Genomic DNA, 18,617 nt, shown 5'->3' with positions numbered 1-18,617 from the left:
TCTGGTCAGGAATCAAATTTGTCTTTTATGACTCAATTGTGAAATGTAAGAAAAATATCGATGAGGATGTACTGGATGCCTACTATGAACCAAGCAAGCGTCTCTCAGGGTGCAGGAGGGTCAGCCCTGTAACCCTAGCCACAGACTGTCCCAGTTCAGGACAGAGACTGGCAATGACTTCCATGGGCAAAGAGGACTGCTGTGGATAAAGGAGAAGCTTGACTAAGCTTAGATCCGACCACCCACCCAAAAGCCGGGTGTGGTCCCATGAGTGTCTGTAGTCCAGTGCTGTAAGAGCTGGAGACTAGAGGATCAGTGTGAGAGTCTGTCTTAAAGAGATAAGGCGCGGGGGGGGGGGGGGGTGATCATTCTAGAACAGGATGCCTCTTCCAGTCTCACATGCTCACAGGAGCCCTCACACACTGGTACACACAAGACACACACACACACACACACACACACACACACACACTGGTGCACACACTTAAACGCACAAGTAATGAATAGTTTACAGAAAAGTAGCTACTGTTGGAGATACTGGTTTCTCGTGAGCCAATCAGAGTGAGGTTTAGACTTAACTATAGACTAATAAGATTAAAGAGACACAGGTGGCCTCCGAGAGCTGGATTTAGAGGTGTGCTGCTATAGGGCTTAGGAATAAAAAAAAAAAAATCCCAAAAGATTTACGCAGCAGAGAACTGGGAAAGGAAACAGAACGCAGGCTGTGGAGCCTTCCAGCCCAGCCAACTCGGAGCAGGGCTTAGCGGGGCAGGGCAGGAGGCAGAGAAAACAGCTGGTGGTGCGATGAGCTGGAAAGACTGTTTCATATGGTTATTTGTCTTGCAGCCATGCCTTGAGCCCGGAACATCTTAGGAGAAATGACACAAGCGTTCCAAGCGTCACCCATCTCTTTCCACGGGGCACACATTTTCCACGGGGTCAAAGGGACCCAGGGTTTAATTTGTACGGTTGCCTGCATGTGTTTTCCCTTCAGTAAGAACTGAGCAGCCTGTCACAGACTCTCTGCTGGGCTCCCCAGGCCTGTGGTTGCATTAGTCATTCGTCCTGCCCTGGGGGTGGGGGTGACAGTTGCCTCTGGGATCTGTTTGTAGGGCACTAGCTCAGGGGAACTTCCTCACACTCAGTAGCAGAAAGGAGTAAATGTTTGTTTTGAAAGATAAGCTTGGTTGAGTAGGAAGGACAGCTCCAGGGCGAATACTTTGAAAAAACTGCTTCTCAAAGGAATGTTGGGTTTTCTTTTTTCAAGACAGGCAAGTTGGAACAGACTTTTTTTTAAGAGCCCTGCCAGCTTTTCTTCTTTCCAAAATTTGCCTTCTTTTACAATCTACACAAAGGACAGCTCCCCTGAAGAGGCTCCCTGCCCCATTATAACACCCACCTGAGATCCTGCAACCACTCAGTGTGGAAGACAAAACCGCCCACGGCCTTTGGAGACAGAGCTGACCCTCACCCTTTGAGATCCATCCATCAGCCCACTTTCTAATGACCACCTTCCAGAGGGGGCTTTCCAACTCTCCACGTGGGCCTTACTCCTTCATAAAACCTGGAGACAACCCAACTTCAGCACAGCACCTATACCCATTTCAAATCAAAGAGAAAGTGACCAGTTCTAAATCCCAAATTATTTGGCCTTTGTTTGTAGAGAGCACAAGTAGGCATGGGCTCGTGTGCACATGCGCGCACGCGCATACACACACACAAACACACACGCACACGCACACGCACGCACACACCTGGCTTCTCCTGCATTCACTTACTGTCCCATGGTATACTCCACTCAGGAACTGTCACATAAGGTCCCAGATTCCAAGTATAGGCAGGTCTGTCCAATGACATCAGCGTAGCCCGAGGGTAGAGCATACAAGCACTTGTGGAGGCCAGAGGTCAGCACTGGACGTCTTCTTCTCCAGCTCTCCGAATTGTTTTAGGGGTCGAGGTCTCTTACTGAACCTGGAACTCACCAGTTCAGCTAGGGTGCCTGATCATCGAGGCCCAAGAATCTGTGTGTCTTCACCCCACCCCGTGTTAGGGTTTCAGGAACACACTACTTGGGTACTGGGGATACAAACTCATCGTCTCCTGCCTACCCGCCCAGCAGATCCACTGCTCCCTGTGCTGCCATCCAGGCTTTGAACAGCGGCTTTTGCTGCCCACACTGGTTGGGACTCCTTCCTACGAGCTGCAGAAAGAATCCAAGTTGATTTTAACGTCTCTGTCCAGTTCAGTTTGAGTCTTAGGATCCTGATTTCCAATGGCCTTGTAGACCTGTTCTGCGGGCAACACCACCCTTCCCCTACTTTACCAAGACAGAAAAACACAGCAGAATAAGGAAAACCAGGACCCTGAAATACTGGTTTATATGATTCTCTAAAAGTGTGAAAAGCAGGGGCTGGGTGAAGCCCATGGAGATGCACCGTGAGGGAAGGAGTGGTTTTAGGAGACAGGGAGGGCGTAGTTGACTTGGAATGTTAAAGTTCTGACAACAGGGTTCACGCTTCTCTGAATACAAGGCAGGGAACTCTGGAGAGCGGGGTGGAAGGATGGATCGGTAATTTTGTTTCTGTTTGGTGTTGGCCGCTCCCCTGCCTCTTTGCTTCCTGACCACTGGATTACTTATTAACAGTTGTAGGAGTAGAGCAGGGAGAAAACTGTCCGCCTTCCCTGTTCTTCATGCTTTACAGAAACTCGTCTCTGCTTACAGGGAGCAGTGGTGAGGATTCCTCCTTGTCCACCGTCCACTGCCTCATCCAGCCTTAGCGAGAACTCCCCTCATTGTTCATTAACTGCCCATTGGGCCACTCCTTCCATCTCTAGTCCCTGCAGCGTTCTCCTGCAGTCTTCAACACTGCCTGAGGAACCTCCCTGAAACTCAAGTCTGGTCCCATTGTTCTACTAGTAGTGGCTCTGAATTCCCACAGGACAGAGCTCACATTCGGATCTTACTGCTGCCAAAGCCCAAAGTCCTTCTCAGGTACCCCAGTTGGTGTTTTGCTTTTTTCTTTTTTGGGGGAGTGGTGGTGGTGGTTTGTTTTTGTTTTTGTTTGTTTGGTTTAGGTTTGGGTTTTGTTCTTTTGAGACAGGGTTTCTCTGTCTAACCCTAACTGTCCTAGAACTCACTCTACAGACCAAGCTGGCCTCAAAGAGACCACCTTCCAAGTGCTAGGATTAAAGATGTGTGCCACTAACTTGGGAGGTGGTCCTTGGTTCTGAAAGAAAGCAGGTTGAGCAAGCCATGGGGAGCAAGACTGTAAGCAGCACCCTTCCACGACCTCTGCTTCAGCTCCTGCCTCCAGGTTCCTGACTTGAGATCCCGCCCTGATGAGCCGAGATGATAGCATGTGACCTGAGTTATGAGCTGCAATAAACCCTTTCCTTCCCAAGTTGTTTTGAGTCATGATGCTTATCACAGCAGCATAAACCTAAGAGCCCAGGCACTTATGATCCAAACATACCGAACTGCTTGTGATTTTCCCATCACGCTACGGTCCTCTCGTCAGAAGCGCATTGGTACGTCTCTGCAGTTTGCCTTCTCCACCTCTCTGGTAACTCCACAGCTCACTCTATACCCCTCTCCTGTCTTCTCAGGGAAGCCTCCCCAGGTTTGCCAAGTCCGATCATCCCCTCCCCCAGGGTGTTCACACAACACATATTCCTATTGCAACAGCACTCATGGTGATCCAAAAACCTTACCAATCACTGCTCAGATGTTGGGACCCTGAGGATATGTTTGTCATCTCTGGATAAACAAACCCACTGTCAGCAAACCCAAACAACTCCTATTTATCTAAAAACGGCTAATGTCCACATTAGGAACAGATTCAATTTGGTCATCAGACTTGGCTTGCTTATCCTGAAGTTTTTAAGAATGAATCTGAAAGTCACTGAAACAGTTTAAGTGCACAGCAGGATTGTGCACAAGCGTTTCTGGGTAAGTAGAAACCAGCATCATTTGTCTTCCTCACATCAGTGATGTGCACCCATAATGCCATGGGTTCTAGAATCACCCTCATGTCCTTATAGTGTGCTCTTGTCAGGCTGAGCCGAGTACCGGCCCCTAGCTCTGCCTCTACAGTAAGCACTGTTCCGGGTCCTAGAAGTCTGACTGCATAGTTTTTAGCATCATTTTTACTTTCTTTCACGTCCTACCGAACAATATTTCCAACACCAAACTGTAAAACCATAAATAAGTAAATAAATAAATGCCGACCAAGGATGAATAACAACGACTAAGACGGGCAATTTCAAGTTTCAAACTTCCCTCATCCATTAGGAATCATGAGGCAACTCACTGAAGCACCTGAACTCTGGAGAGAAGTCTGACACTGTAGAACATGCTCTGTCTTCTGCCCCCAGCATCCCATAAAAACCAACTGTTCTTCCCCCGGGGAACCAGATGAGTGCAGCTCACAAACCAGCTAGGAGGGGGCTCAAACAGAGCTGTCACACCCTCTGCCACCCTCTGCCACTTTCTGCCCGCACGGGAATTCCAGAAGCAAGTCTTTTGCTGCCTATTGCCCTATGGGTTCAAAGGTGGTTCTTCTTCTACTCAGTAAGGATTTTATAAATATATTATAAATAAGCCACACCCTACCTGCCATGGTTTTGCCCTCATTTACTCCTGAAGACTATCCTTTATGATACCATACATCTGGGGCTCGAGATGAAGCTCAGTGCCTAGCATGGGTTCTACCCCTAGCCCCACATTATCCTAGATGTTAGCATATGCCTGTAGACCCTGCGATCAAAAGGTAGCAGCATGAGGATCAGAAGTTCAAAGCCACCCTCAACTATGTGTTGAGCTCTAGCCAACCTGGACTCCGTGAGATCCTGTCCGAGAAGAATCAACTTTTTATCCGATCTCAGTGACTTGCATTGGTTACTTTTCTGTGGCTGTGACACAACCCCATGGCCGAGGCAACTCATCAAAGGGGCTTATGTTTACAACTCCAGAAGAGTAAGTATTCATGATGGTGGGAGGCTCAGCAGTTACGGCCAGGCATGAGCAGAAAGCTGGGAGCACACATCTTCAAACTGCAAGCACAATGAAGACATTCCCCCAGTGATGGACTTCCCCCAGCAAAACTACACCACCTAAATCTCCCCAAACAATACCAGCCACTGCAGACCAAGCTTCGAACACCTGAGACTGCGGGGGATTCTTCACATTCAAACCACCACCTCGCCTAACAAAACCACAAGCTTAAGATCCAATGACAGCAGGCTGGAGAGGTGGCTCAGTAGCTAGGAACTCTTGTCCTTGTAGAGGACCTGAGTTTGGTTTCTAGCACCCATCACAACTATCATTAACTCCAGTTCTAGGGGATCTGATGCCTTCTGACCTCTGAAGGGAAACAGGGACAGAGATATTGAACATAGATACATACAGGCAAACCACTCATACACATGAAACAAAATAAACAAGTATGTGTGTGTGTATGTATGTATGTGTGTATATATATATGTGTGAGTGTATGTATGTATGTATAAATATATATGGTGTGTGTATGTATATGTATGTATGTGTGTGTGTGTGTGTGTGTGTGTGTGTGTGTGTGTGTGTGTGTGTGGTGTGTGTGTGTGTGTATCCTAATCAGGACCACTAGCTTCTGGGCTTTTTCCTCTATCTCTACGAAGAGCACTTGATGACCTACACACTCTTCCGGGTTCTCAGCCTTCCCTTTCTCCAGCTCTTCCTCTGCCTCGGCCACCTGCCAGGATCCTGAGTCAGAGCAGCTGTCTGTCCACAGCTGTCTTTCCGGCTCCTCCTTCTTGGTACACCTGTGTCACAGTCACTGGAACCACTCAGGCTTCTGACCAGTTGTTTCAGCAAACCCCTCCTAACTCACTTCTCACTGCCTCTGGAAACACTCAGCCCCACCTTCCCTGGCCCTCAGGCCCTTAGCCCCTCAAACACTCCTGGTCCACACAGCTGAGGCTCTGCTCCTCCAGATTATCTGGCCGGTCCCTGAAGCACCCTATCAATGGGTCCGTGTCTTACCTTTTCTGTGGCCTCCCTCTTGGTATCTGTTTCTTCTTTCTTCAGACTTGCCAAGTGACTTCGTCCTCGTTTTTTATTGTACTACTGCTATTTATTATCCCTCCTTATTAGTTTGGTTGTCACAGCTCTTGACATATGTTACCAGTTTCCCCTGAAAGTCTTCTTCAGATCCTCAGTGACTATACTACCCTTTCCCGCTGGCAGTGTAGCCTCTGACCCCTAAAACTGTAGGAAGTTCCCAAGACTCGTGGGGCTGAGGATGTGCCACTCAGTCAGGACAGTGCTTGGCTCACATGCAGGAGGCTCTGGGTTCAATGCCCAGCACTGCACAGGCAAAGAGCGGCAGTGCACACTGTGCTCTCAGCGCTCGGGAGTCAGAGGCAGGGTAAGCCAGTACTACTGCCCACCCACAATGAGTCACACCCATTCGCCAGAGCCACCATTCTCCCGTTTGCTCGGGGACCCACACATGTGTATTTCTCCCAGTTGTTCCCAGCACAAACCCACAGATAAGCAGCCTCACAACGGCGTGGCTTCCTGTTCTTCCCATTCTTGCGTTTCCAGTTCCATTTCAGCTGACCGCTTTGGGATCTTCCTTCTCTGACTCACCCCTCACCTGATCCCTGCTTTTTCTCTCACGATCCCTAGACACACACCTGCAAGCTAACTCTCAGACATTTGTAGTCTGGGTATTGGGATCATCTGGGTTGCTTCTGAGCCAAAGCCAAGGTCCCGCTCAGAGAGTCTGGGAGAAGGGTTCTTTCGCACATCAGTGGTATGGCTGACGGTTATCTCCCAGGGGACTTAACAGTAGCACCTTCAGCTGGCAAACCCAGAGTTGGCTTTTCTCCCGTCCTTATGTCTAGCTTCTGGTGCTTTTCTTTCTCAAACTACCATGTAAATTCACTACTTAAGGGATGTGCTCAATTTTATTATGAATTAACCTAGAACATCCATCAATCCCCCATTTCCCTGGTTGGCCCTGCTCACCTTCCTTCCAGCTATTCACTATGAAGACAAAGGCAGAAAACATGGTTATGCTCAGTCATTTTTCAATAAAGTTTATTTTGACTACCAGATCGTGATTGTAGGGAAAAAAAAAAAAAAAAACCCAGCTTCTCCTGCAAGTGGTACCTGTTGCTCCTAAAACAAACTGGCTAAGAAGATAGCTCATTCTTTCCACATGAAAATTAAGACCCTGTGATTTCTTTCTTTCTTCTTTCTTTCTTTTAAAATAGGTCTCAGATTACCAATAAGTGGTACTTCCAGATTTTTCTTTTCTTTTTTTTTTTGTTTCTTTTTATTTCCTTTTTTTTTTTTTTTTTTTTTTTTTTTTTTGGTTCTTTTTTTCGGAGCTGGGGACCGAACCCAGGGCCTTGTGCTTCCTAGGCAAGCACTCTACCACTGAGCTAAATCCCCAACCTCCTTTATTTCCATTTTTTAATTGGATTTTTTATTCAGATTTTTCTAAATTGCCAGTCCTGGCTCTCTATGGCTTTTGTAGTTAGAATTACTAGCATGCCTAGTATAGAATTACCTGACAAATAATATCTGTCCCTTTAAAGATGCAGAAAAGAACCCTTAATGTAGATTTTTGGTCACTATTGTCCTAACACACTCACAAAAATGACCAGGAACCATCACCCCTCAAGTTCACAAACCCACAGACAACTAATTTCAAGCTAATTTCAATGCTAGCACACGAAAAATAACCACAGCAACAAAGCCACTTGCTACTTGTACCAGCCACCTGAGCAAACGCATAGGGAAGACGGGTCCATTTCTTAACTCACGGTCAAGTATACTAGTTGTGAAGCAAAGACTGCTAAAAGAACAAGACAGTAATGGTAGCATGCAGCCGGAAGGCAGAGCAGGCTGCAAAACGAAGGAAACTTGAAGAACTCCTGACCGGTCCCCAGCCACAAGCTGCTAACGGTCTGCTTCTCTCAAAATGAAGAGATCCAGCTACCCCAAGTCAGTGCCTGATAAACTCACCCAAGAAGCCTTTGGAGAAGAGATCAGGTCGCTCCCCTGGACATTCTTCTGAGGTGATAGGTCTGATATATGACTTACACCTATGAATTCAAAAAGTTTAACCAGCAACCTGTTTTCATACCTATAGAAAAATCACTCAAACACTGGCTGTGGAGGGCACGCTGTAAGACACTCCAGCACTTGCCTCGAAGCCTCATGGCTGAATTCAATCTGAACTTCTATGGTGGAAAGAGAACAACTCCACAGTTGTCTTGGTGATTCCACCTGTGCACTGTGGCATGGCTGTCCCCTCCACCTGTGCACTGTGGTGTGGCTGTCCCCTCCACCTGTGCACTGTGTCATGGCTGTCCCCTCCACCTGTGCACTGTGTCATAGCTGTCCCCTCCACCTGTGCACTGTGTCATAGCTGTCCCCTCCACCTGTGCACTGTGGTGTGGCTGTCCCCTCCACCTGTGCACTGTGTCATGGCTGTCCCCTCCACCTGTGCACTGTGTCATAGCTGTCCCCTCCACCTGTGCACTGTGTCATAGCTGTCCCCTCCACCTGTGCACTGTGGTGTGGCTGTCCCCTCCACCTGTGCACTGTGTCATGGCTGTCCCCTCCACCTGTGCACTGTGTCATAGCTGTCCCCTCCACCTGTGCACTGTGTCATAGCTGTCCCCTCCACCTGTGCACTGTGTCATAGCTGTCCCCTCCACCTGTGCACTGTGGTGTGGCTGTCCCCTCCATGTACACTGTGGTGTGGCTGTCCCCTCCACCTGTGCACTGTGTCATAGCTGTCCCCTCCACCTGTGCACTGTGTCACGGCTGTCCCCTGACCCTGCCAACACAGAGTAAGAAGTATACATTGTAGTCTGCAGGTGGCTCTAACATCCTGCGTTCATAGGCAGCACAGCAAGAGGCTCAGCGATCAATCAGAGCCAATGACAGGGAGTGCCAGGAACATTTACGAGCATTTTAGTTGTATAATCAGTGAGTTAGTGATGATGAGGAACAAGTCAACCATCTTTTAAACAAAAGAAGAATTTATAAGATGCTTAAAAACCCTTATGCACCTAAAAATCAAAAAGAAGCACAGCAGGGATTGGGAGGCTGAGGGAAAACCGACCTGGACACTTCTGACTTCTCTACAGTTTTATATAAGTCCTGCCACAAACTTCATCACTTAATTTTTTTTGAAGATTTAAGAAAACATCATTTCAAAATAAAATAAAGCCTCTTGCTTTAATGTTTCTTGGTAAATATTTTCCCCCACTGTGCTCAGAAAACAGTTTTTCTCAACTGAGACTGTGTTCAACTCCAAATCAGGCTTAAAAACAAAATAAACAAAACTGGGTGATCAGTTTTTAATTCATTCCCTTTCCCATTAAAGACCACTGTTTTTAAGAAACAACCAGAATGTTCCATGACACGGACTATATTTACAGACTCACCTTAGGCTCACAGAACAGCACTTGTCTACTTTGGACACTGCCCCTAGCTGCTGGGTTGTCTTATAAGCTTTGTACAGGAGATCACTCAATTCAGAAATCCCACATGGCTTCGACTCACAATTAACTTACCTAAGCAAGCATACGTCTTCAAGAATTAGAACACACCAGAAACGAGCCATCTCTCCTTACCTAGTGAGCACCATGAGTTATTGACACATCTGTGACTCTAGCACTCTAGGTCTGAGGCAGAACTGAAAGCTCAGGGCTGGCCTGAGCTACACGTTTGTTTGTTTGTTTGTTTGTTTGTTTGTTTGTTTGTTTGAAAGGTATCCAGTCATGGGCTCCAGCTGAAGCAGAATGGCAAGTTTGAGAATGAAAAGCTTATGTGTGCCCTGTGTGCCCTTCACCATCAGCAGTATTAAGCAGTGGTCAGGATTACTCAGGTTCAGAAGCCTAGGCCACCAGAACTTACCAAGAGAGAGCATCACACAGGAGGTTGTCCGAATGAGGAGTCAGATCTATACTTTGCCATCTGACAGGCTTGTCAGAGGGCCCCGGCTGCTAATGTAAGCCACTTCTGAGCTGACTGACTCAACCGGAAAGCAAAGAGGCGCTATCTTGACACCAGACAGGCGACAAGCTCTGCCAGCATCCAGCTGGTGCTAAAACACTACAGCATCCAGCTGGTGCTAAAACACTACAGCATCCAGCTGGTGCTAAAACACTACAGCATCCAGCTGGTGCTAAAACACTACAGCATCCAGCTGGTGCTAAAACACTACTGCATACAGCTGGTGCTAAAACACTACAGAACTCAGCTGGTGCTAAAACACAACAGCATCCAACTGGCACCAAAACACCATAGCACACTTTCTCCTAAAAGGCCTCAACTGCTTTAGACTAACCCCATGCTTCTTAGCCCGGTTACTACAACTCATGATGGAGTCACACCAGCTCTTAACTACACGGTGTCTATGGAGAGACCTAAAAGGCCAGAGCTTGGAGCAGCTTGCTGCTAAGATCCTTCAGTAAAGTGCCAGCTCTCAGGCAAGTACTAAATACCAAGGCACGGGTGAAAGAAATATCCATGTCCGTATTTTGAAATACTACAGATTTCAAAGTAGCTTTGAGCACGAATATTCATTTAAAATCTCCCCTAGGGGCCGAGCTGAGAAAATATTTAAACTACAAAATGTCATGATGCCAACCAGCATCTTTAGTTTCTCCCCATTACACCTTGACTCATAAAAACGTGCAGCTTAGATATGAAGAAGACACAAGAAACCACATGACAGGAAGTCGGGCAGCTTCTGATGCCCTGGGTTTGAATGACCACCACCCTCCTCTGTAATGCAGACCAGGGCAGTGACCTGGTGAGACTGAGGTCCTCAAACAAACATGGGACGCAGACAGCTACTGCACCTCACGATTCTAGGCCCTTAGCTGCTTTCCCATACCCAACCGTAAGGCATCAAGATATTGTGTTTCCCCACATGAAGCTCCAGGCTCTCTGAAGAGGCAGCAAGGCCACCACAGAAGGTTCCAGAACAGCTCTTACAGGAGTTCTTTCTTTGGCACATCCTAATTATGAAAACATTTGTTAAAGTATGTTTACATTACTAAATCATTAAAGTCACGCAGTTGAACGCTAACCTCTGAACAACCGGAGTTAAAATAAACACTCTTAAAAAAAATTAGCATTTCAAGGAACTGCGATATGAACAAAACTCATACTTAACTAAATAAAATGGGGAGACTTATTTAAAAAAAAACTCACTTTACAAAGTGACCCACTCAGGTGTCTGATGAGAGTTGTAGACCACGAGACTCTGAATACTTTCCAAAAAGTACTGGCTAAAACCCGAGGGCACCCATGCCTGCACTTCATAACTTAAAACTCCAACAGAAGTACAGGTTTAAAATAAAAGAAAGATGCAATCGAGAGATGGTTTCATTAATTAATATATTTTCTGCATTGTAGTTAACATATATGTACTTTGTGTACTGTCTTTGAGTCACCTTGTTTTTCTTGAAGTAGTGATATGTTATATTCAGACATGAGTACATTTCAACAGTCTTTTGCAATAAATATCATAAAATAATAGAGATTCGCATAATAAATATTCTTTACAATAAAAAAAAGTTTAACAGACTTTTGTCTTAAAAATAGCCAGGATTCAACTTTGTGTTTTATACATAAAATATACAAAAAGCACCACAATTTGTGGTTAAGGCAATGAAAACACAGGAAGGGTTGGAAGTGCTCAGCTGTTAAAGAGTCAAAAGGCCAGCCAGGAGCCAAAGGCACCTTAGGGAGCTGCGGCTGAGACACCGGGGCAGATCAGATAGGAATGTCAACTACGGTGTCCAAGCGCCCCCTCAGTGAAGTGGGGGGTGCGAAGGGAAGGCCTTCACGGATACTGGGTGCTGGAGGAGGAGAAAGGAGGGTTGCCAACATCATCTCTGATGTGAAGACCAACACCGCACAGTGAATCCAGAGCTGTGTGCGGGGATGACCCATCTGCACAGTGCATTGTGGGGAGATTGCGGAGGGCTGTAAGGACAAGGCAGTGAGTAGATGCCAAGAAAACTGTGTTCTAAGGAGTAGAACCTCCCATCCGGCTAGGAGTAGGACGCTAAGATAGCTCTCATCAGAGGCAGATTAATATATAGCTTATTTAAGCACTTACATGGTTACTTTTTTTATAAACCAAACTAAATCCATGATCCCACAGTACCAGACCCCAAACAACTCTCGGCCAAGTCTGGGCAAGCGCACATCTTCACAGATGCAGCTGGAAAGCTGACACAGCCCACAGGCACTCCCAGCTCCCAGAACCCTCGAGGTGGGATGGGACCAGGCTGGACACAGTTTCACAGTCCACTCCTACTGAGGATCATCCAAGACAGGAGAGACTAAAGAAGAAAATCTGCCTCTAATACCACGCTTCTCAACAGCCAAAGTTTGGAAGCTAGACATTCCGGAGGTCCAACCCACCTCCAGAAGTCATGACGGCTTGCCTTGAGCCCTTGAGGGGCAGCTCTCCAGCTTACAATAGACAGTGTTGGAGTTTCTACACCTGCAGCCAGGGCGGTGGGTCCAGTCATAACAGCCCCTGCACAGCTTCAGGCAGCCCTTGGCAGGAGGGTAGCAGAGCAAGCAGGGTAGGCACAAGGACAGGGCTCCCATGCACAGGTATCTGGAGCAGCAGTGGGACTGTGAACAGGAGCACGGGTTATCCGAGTAAGAGCCCCCATCGTCATCATTGGAGCAGTGGTAAAAAATACCCTTGACCAGGCACATGCAGGTCCCGTACTCCACCATGCTCTCCGCGGAGCAGAGGCACTGCCGATCACAGGCCAGACAGGAAGGCAGAGCCCGGGGGGCTGTACACTCTCCACATTTGCACTTGCCACACTGTTCGCAGATGAACTTGTGTTGGGTGGGGTCCTCTTTCAAGGAGGCCTTCAAGTCATCCACAAGCAGCTGCTTGGGCTGGGTTCGGATGACCCTATCTGACCTATGACCTGGGATGGGCCTGGTGGGCGGAGATCTTCCCAACAGGCCCTGCTCAGAAGACACACTGCTGCTGCTCCCTGAGCTGGCTGCGCTTCCGGTGCTGGTGGACCTGCTCAGCACCGAGCCTCTGGCATTGCCCGAGTGGCCGGCAGGTCGGTGCACGTAGCTGCTATTCACATTGGCTGGTATGATTTCATGAGTCCTTTCCTGCTTTTCGGGTCTTGGTGCAGTTCGAGGAGCCGGTCTTCTCGCTACCGAAGGTCCCTCTGTGTATTCATTGCTGCCTCTGATGGCTTTGATCTGGTCTAGGGACAGAATCGTGGCAGGCTGGGTGTCCCTGTCATAGTCTAACCTCTGCCGGCCTTCCACAGCCGGTGGCTGAATCACCACTAGTGAAGTGTGGCTGTCATGCTGACTTGGGGAATCCATGTGGAGTGATCTCCAATTCCAGCAGTCAGCGGAAATCTGCCATGCATCTGAAATCCTAAAGAAGAGTGAAAGAGAAAATAAGCGGCAGAAAGCGGTTTTTTTTTGGGGGGGAGGGGGAAAGGGCTTCTGTCAAGAAACAAATTTCCCAAGCCACATGGTAAAGATCTCCTTCGTCGGCTGATTCCAATGATGCAGAATCCTGGCCAGAGTCCAACTCCCAGAAAAGATTGTAGAGGACCGTATCACAGGAAGAAAGCAAAGACCTCATGCCTTAAAAATTAGAAGTTGCTCTCCAGCTTCTGAAAAGCAGAGGAAGTCATGTCTTCCTGTTTGCAAACCTAACAAATAATTAAGATGAAATATGCCTTCGAAGGCAGCACTCAGTGTGCGCTTTGGAACTGTTCTCAGAGTTCACGATCAGTTCACTGGCAGTTCACGTAGGGAAAATGTCAGCTACTTTTTAGAAGATTAAGAATGGTTTTAGTGCTGTGGCCTCTTGGCCGTTTATATGCTGTTACGAGCTTCAGATTAATGAGAAAATTAATCAAGGCCAATTTCCAAAACACTGGCTGCTCCAAGCTCACTCGGAATCTCCAAAGGTCACTTTCAGCAGAAGTCAGGGTCTGAGGCTAGCTCACCACACACATCTGTGAGATGGGCAAAAGAAGCTACAAAGAACGAGGAATGCTCTGGCACACGTACGCAACCCTTACGGTGTGGCGTTAAAGGCTCACCCGCCACACAACAAGGGTAAGTTATGCACAGTGTCAGCCCTTTAAAGCGGGGAGAGGAACCCTGGTCTTTTTTACAATATATGTATTTCCTTTCATTTACCTGCATGACAGGCCTTGATTTTCATAAGCCCTGAACAGACCGGCTTTTTGTAGTAAAATAAATACTGATACACTGATACAACAAACACGTTTCCATGTCAAGAAGAAATAACTCCCTACTTATAACGTATTCTTCCTAAAAAAAAGACCAAATTCTTTCCGTTTCTGGGCGATAGGTTTCTGGAATATTTTTCACACAAATGCCTTCCGAACTTACAGATAGATTGATGCACCTTAATTCAAGAAGGAACCCTCTGCACTTTCCTGGTATCCAAAGGAAAACAAAAACAAAACAAAAAGTCTTAAGGAATAAGTCACTTTACTAACAAATGCCCCTAGACTACAAATGTGTTAGCTTTTTGGAGGCCCCTCTAGCTTATAACTACCTTCTCTGCACACGAGAAACACATCCATAGCAAGTTTTAGTGCCGAACTCCTAAACGATACCGGAAACCTGCCCATCGTTCTGTGCCTTATCTATTTTTTAAAAATTTAAAACTCCATAACGAAGACTTTAAATGTGCCAAGCCTCATCCACAAGAAAGGAAGACGTGGGAACGGCTTGTTTGAGCTATGAAACCCCTAGGCACAGCTTTCATTCGCATTTTTACAGGGCATTCCCAAGCAAGTTCGCTCAGGCGGAGCACTTAGGCGCCCCGCAACCGCCCAGAGCTAAGCCGGAGCGCGCGCGCGGACAGCACTGTGGGTAGCACCGCCCGGCGCTTGGGCCCCAAGCCGAGACCTCAGGGGCACCCAGCCGCGGCAGGTCCGGCGGGGGAAAGTTATGAATGAAAACAGCTCGCGGGCGGGAGGAGGCAGCGCCCTCTCCCCGCGTCCCGCGGCACTGCGCTCCGAGCACAGGCTGGCGCTGGATCCCCAGCGCCATCGGGTGCCGCGCGCTTGGCACGGGCTGCGCGAAGACCGCCAGGACCGCCCGGCCCGCCCCGGCCCGCACCTGCCGCCCGCACTCACCTCGGCCTCCACGGCGCCGGCCGGGGGCGCGGAGCGGGCGAAGCGCGCGCCGCATCAAGCGCGGCGGGGCGGCCGGGCGCGCATGGCCCGCGCTGCGGCCTCAGCGGCCCCCGGGCAGGGGCGCTTCTCCGCGGTTGGCGGCGGCCGAGGGCGGCTCGGGGACATCCGCCGGGTGCGCGCGGCGCCCGCTCCACAGCACCGTCCCGTCCCGGTCGTCAGGCGCGCGGCCCGGCGTCGTCCCGGGCTCTCGGGTTCCCGCAGGTCCGCGTCCCCGCAGTCGCCACGCCGGCTGCAGACGAGCAGAGACAGAAACACGTGAGTCCCTCGCCAGCCCGGGACGCTGTCCTGCTCGCCGTGGTAGACAGCCACGAGCTCCGGACACACGCGGCCGTGCACGTTTTGCCCCCACGGAACGCCCCGCAGTCAAAAGCGCGTCCCAACGACGCGTCTGCGAGAGGCAAGCCCGCACGCAGGGACGGGGAAAGTCAGGTCTGGCACGAGCGCCCGGCGGGTCGGTCGCCAACAATGCGCACAGACACGCGGGTGCGCGGCGGTGCCAGCCCGCGTTCGCACACACGGAACTCGCTGCCCGGCTACGGAACTCGCTTCAGGGCCGACCGTAGAGCGCCGGGCACAGAGCTAGAGCCAGCTCAGAAAACGTCCAGTTCCAAGAAAATAAAATAAAATAAAGCACCATTCTCACCTGATCTCGCCAGGTCCTCGGCGGGAGGGGAAGGCTCTTACCTAGTGCAGAGCCTGGGGCCGGCCTTCCCGGCACATGCACGCCGCCCACAGCAGCTCCTCAGCCCGCAGAGCTCTGGCTGCGGGGCCGCCGCAAACCCCTGCGTGCTGAGCACTCGCGCGCGGGCTCCGCAGCATTTCAGCGTCGCCGCCACCTCCACCTCCACGCCGGGACCCGCCCCCGGTGATATCATGTGTCAATCACGCGGGCTGCGCGAAAACCCGGAGCAGGATTTTAGCGATCGTGGATGTGGACTCGAGGACGCTCTTAAAAAGTTGATTGCCTGCAGAAATCCTGCAAGCGCAACAGGGGAGTACCCGGTGTTTCAGGGGCCCTGTCAGTCTTGAGCTGTCAGCCTCCGATTTAAGGGGACTGGTGGATTCACCCTTAGAATTGAGTTAAAAAGAGTTGTGAAGAACATTTAAAAAGCAAAAACAAGCAAACAGCAACAACAACGGAAAAAACGTGTACACCATGCCACCGTGCCCCCAGACAGAGGGAAAATGTGTGAAGTACAGATCATGCGAAATATGAAAGTTCCAGAAAGGACAGTCACTTCTGCAAATGCAATATAATTACACACTGAAGAGTGGAAATTCCTGCTGTGGGGTTTTAGTGATTGCTTCATTTAGTTTGTGATTTGATCCCTAAAATTACATGGGGGAGGGGGAACCCAATTCCTTCCTGTTTTGTAATGTTTGTATAATTTTGTCAAAAACACCAATACATTTTTAATCTAGTAAAATAAGCATAACTCATCAGGAAGTTTTAACTTTTGTCACATGTCTGTCACGGGGTGGGGGACTTTAGTAAGCCAGGGAATGCTTTTCGCTTCTTTACAAACTAAGGAATTTGGACATGTATTCTGGGGACGATATAGCTCAGGATGCAGTGAAAAGGAATGTATGTGAAATTAAAAGTTCCACGAAGCTTATCTTAAAGATAACCTAAGGCCTCAAAAATTGTTAGTGGAAAATAATTTTCCAGGGAATTTTTATCAGGAACAGTATTTGATCAACAACAGAACTCCATGATCTAAATCACCTGTGAACGGGAGTTTGGATAGTTTGGGTTCAAAGTAATTTTTTAAAGTCTTAACAATTGCAGTGGATTTTGATAAACATTTTTATGACCATTGGCATACTGCATTTCCAAGCTTTTGAATGTTTTTTAGTGTTCACAATTATGCGTGGGATTACATGCAAGGAACCCAGGCACTCCCTACACAGAACAGCAGCCGCAAGAAAGTGCACTAGAAGGCAACAAAATGTAGTAAAAGCCAAGAAGCTGCCTGTTCACCCTTCATGGAAGGGGATGTGTTAAGGACATGTTTTCAAGTGTAAAGTTGGTGGGGCTTTTCTATCTTGTCTATTTTCACAGATGTAGCAGCCTAAGGAAGTTTCTGCAGTAGATCTCTCTCTCTCTCTCTCTCTCTCTCTCTCTCTCTCTCTCTCTCTGTGTGTGTGTGTGTGTGTGTGTGTGTGTATTGGAAGTGTCAAGTCAGAAATACAGTATCACATCAGAATATTTTATCTGGCTCTCCCCAGCTGTTCGCACAAACCTGGGGCCAGAGGTCTGTTCTCCAGTGTGATAAGATGAGGAGGAGCTCATGGATAGTTTTAATTATAAAATATAATTTCAAGGATTCCTATTTACATTTCAGAGTATTTCAGCCAGAGACAGGCTAAAACAAATTTCTTAAGTTTTAAAAATTTTAATAATCCATAAAATTTTGTCAAAACTACTACCTTCAAAGGTTATGCTCTATTTCAAAATCGAATATATTACACACCACATTTGATTCTGCTTAAATGCCTACATTTTGTGTTTCTTGAGATCACATATTACTAGGTTAGGATCCAGTAACCTTGAACTGGAAAACATTTAACGAAGTCAGCTTCGCCTTTTTAATTGCCTGCAGCCATGAGACACAAGGGAAACTATGCATTTTTAGCTTAAAACAGACCTTGCGTTTTATTTAGTAAACTCAATCGCAGTGAGTCTAGTCTAGAAATGAACAAATGGAATAGGAAACATTTTTGTAAAAGATATAAGGGCCAGTGTCAGTTCCCTATATAAGATCTGTCTAAATAGAGCCCAGTGGGAAGGGAAGCCCAACACATTCTTCAGTTTCATGAGAAAACACAATTATCCATCTCTTTTGTTGAAAGAGAATAAAGTGAAAAACTTGACTGGCAAATGCTTCAGAAGTGTGAGTGACTTAAAAGAAATTAAAGTACTCAAAGACTTGTTGATTTATTTATTTGGCCTAATAAAAACATCAGAGCCATTGTGTGTCTGCTTCCAGGCTGACAAGCAATACTTTCTAAATCACCTAGTATTTCTGTGATGTCACGATAAGTTACATTAGTAATTGTGAAATATATTAACTATATTATCATTCATAACTTTGCATGCTGTTGAGAAACAAAGTTGAAACCAAAACATCCCAGTTGACGCTTTAGTGGACTTGAATCCATCCATAAGGAGCCAGTAATGGAAATTAACTTCTTTCCTTTCCTTTTAGGGCAGTCATCACTGTATTCTTGAACGTCCTCAGAAAAGCTGCAAGGATGGGCCATGTTAGTTTCCGTTTCCTTTTATGAACGATCTTTGTAGAAGACCGAAATAGGCTAACCTATTCTGTAAGGTTTCCAGAAACATGTCCCTCATT

At 47.8% G+C, this 18,617-nt stretch overlaps 1 protein-coding gene across 3 annotated transcripts; it reads right to left on the bottom strand.

Moving 5' to 3' along the window:
- Positions 1 to 11,393: 11,393 nt before the first annotated feature.
- Positions 11,394 to 16,697, bottom strand: Spry1 (sprouty RTK signaling antagonist 1). Of its 3 annotated transcripts, none has more exons than XM_087619286.1 (3): positions 15,946 to 16,697; positions 15,202 to 15,490; positions 11,394 to 13,451 (listed from the first exon to the last, which is right to left on the bottom strand). In XM_087619286.1, exons 1-2 carry the CDS (start codon positions 16,134 to 16,136, stop codon positions 15,256 to 15,258), a joined length of 426 nt encoding a protein of 141 aa, XP_087475412.1. In that variant the 5' UTR covers positions 16,137 to 16,697; the 3' UTR covers positions 11,394 to 13,451; positions 15,202 to 15,255.
- Positions 16,698 to 18,617: the final 1,920 nt, after the last annotated feature.

This window comes from Rattus norvegicus, chromosome 2 (assembly GCF_021556685.1).
Source record: "Rattus norvegicus strain SHRSP/BbbUtx chromosome 2, alternate assembly SHRSP_T2T, whole genome shotgun sequence".
Taxonomy (NCBI): Eukaryota; Metazoa; Chordata; class Mammalia; order Rodentia; family Muridae; genus Rattus; species Rattus norvegicus.
This window is presented reverse-complemented; position numbering and strand designations above follow the sequence as displayed.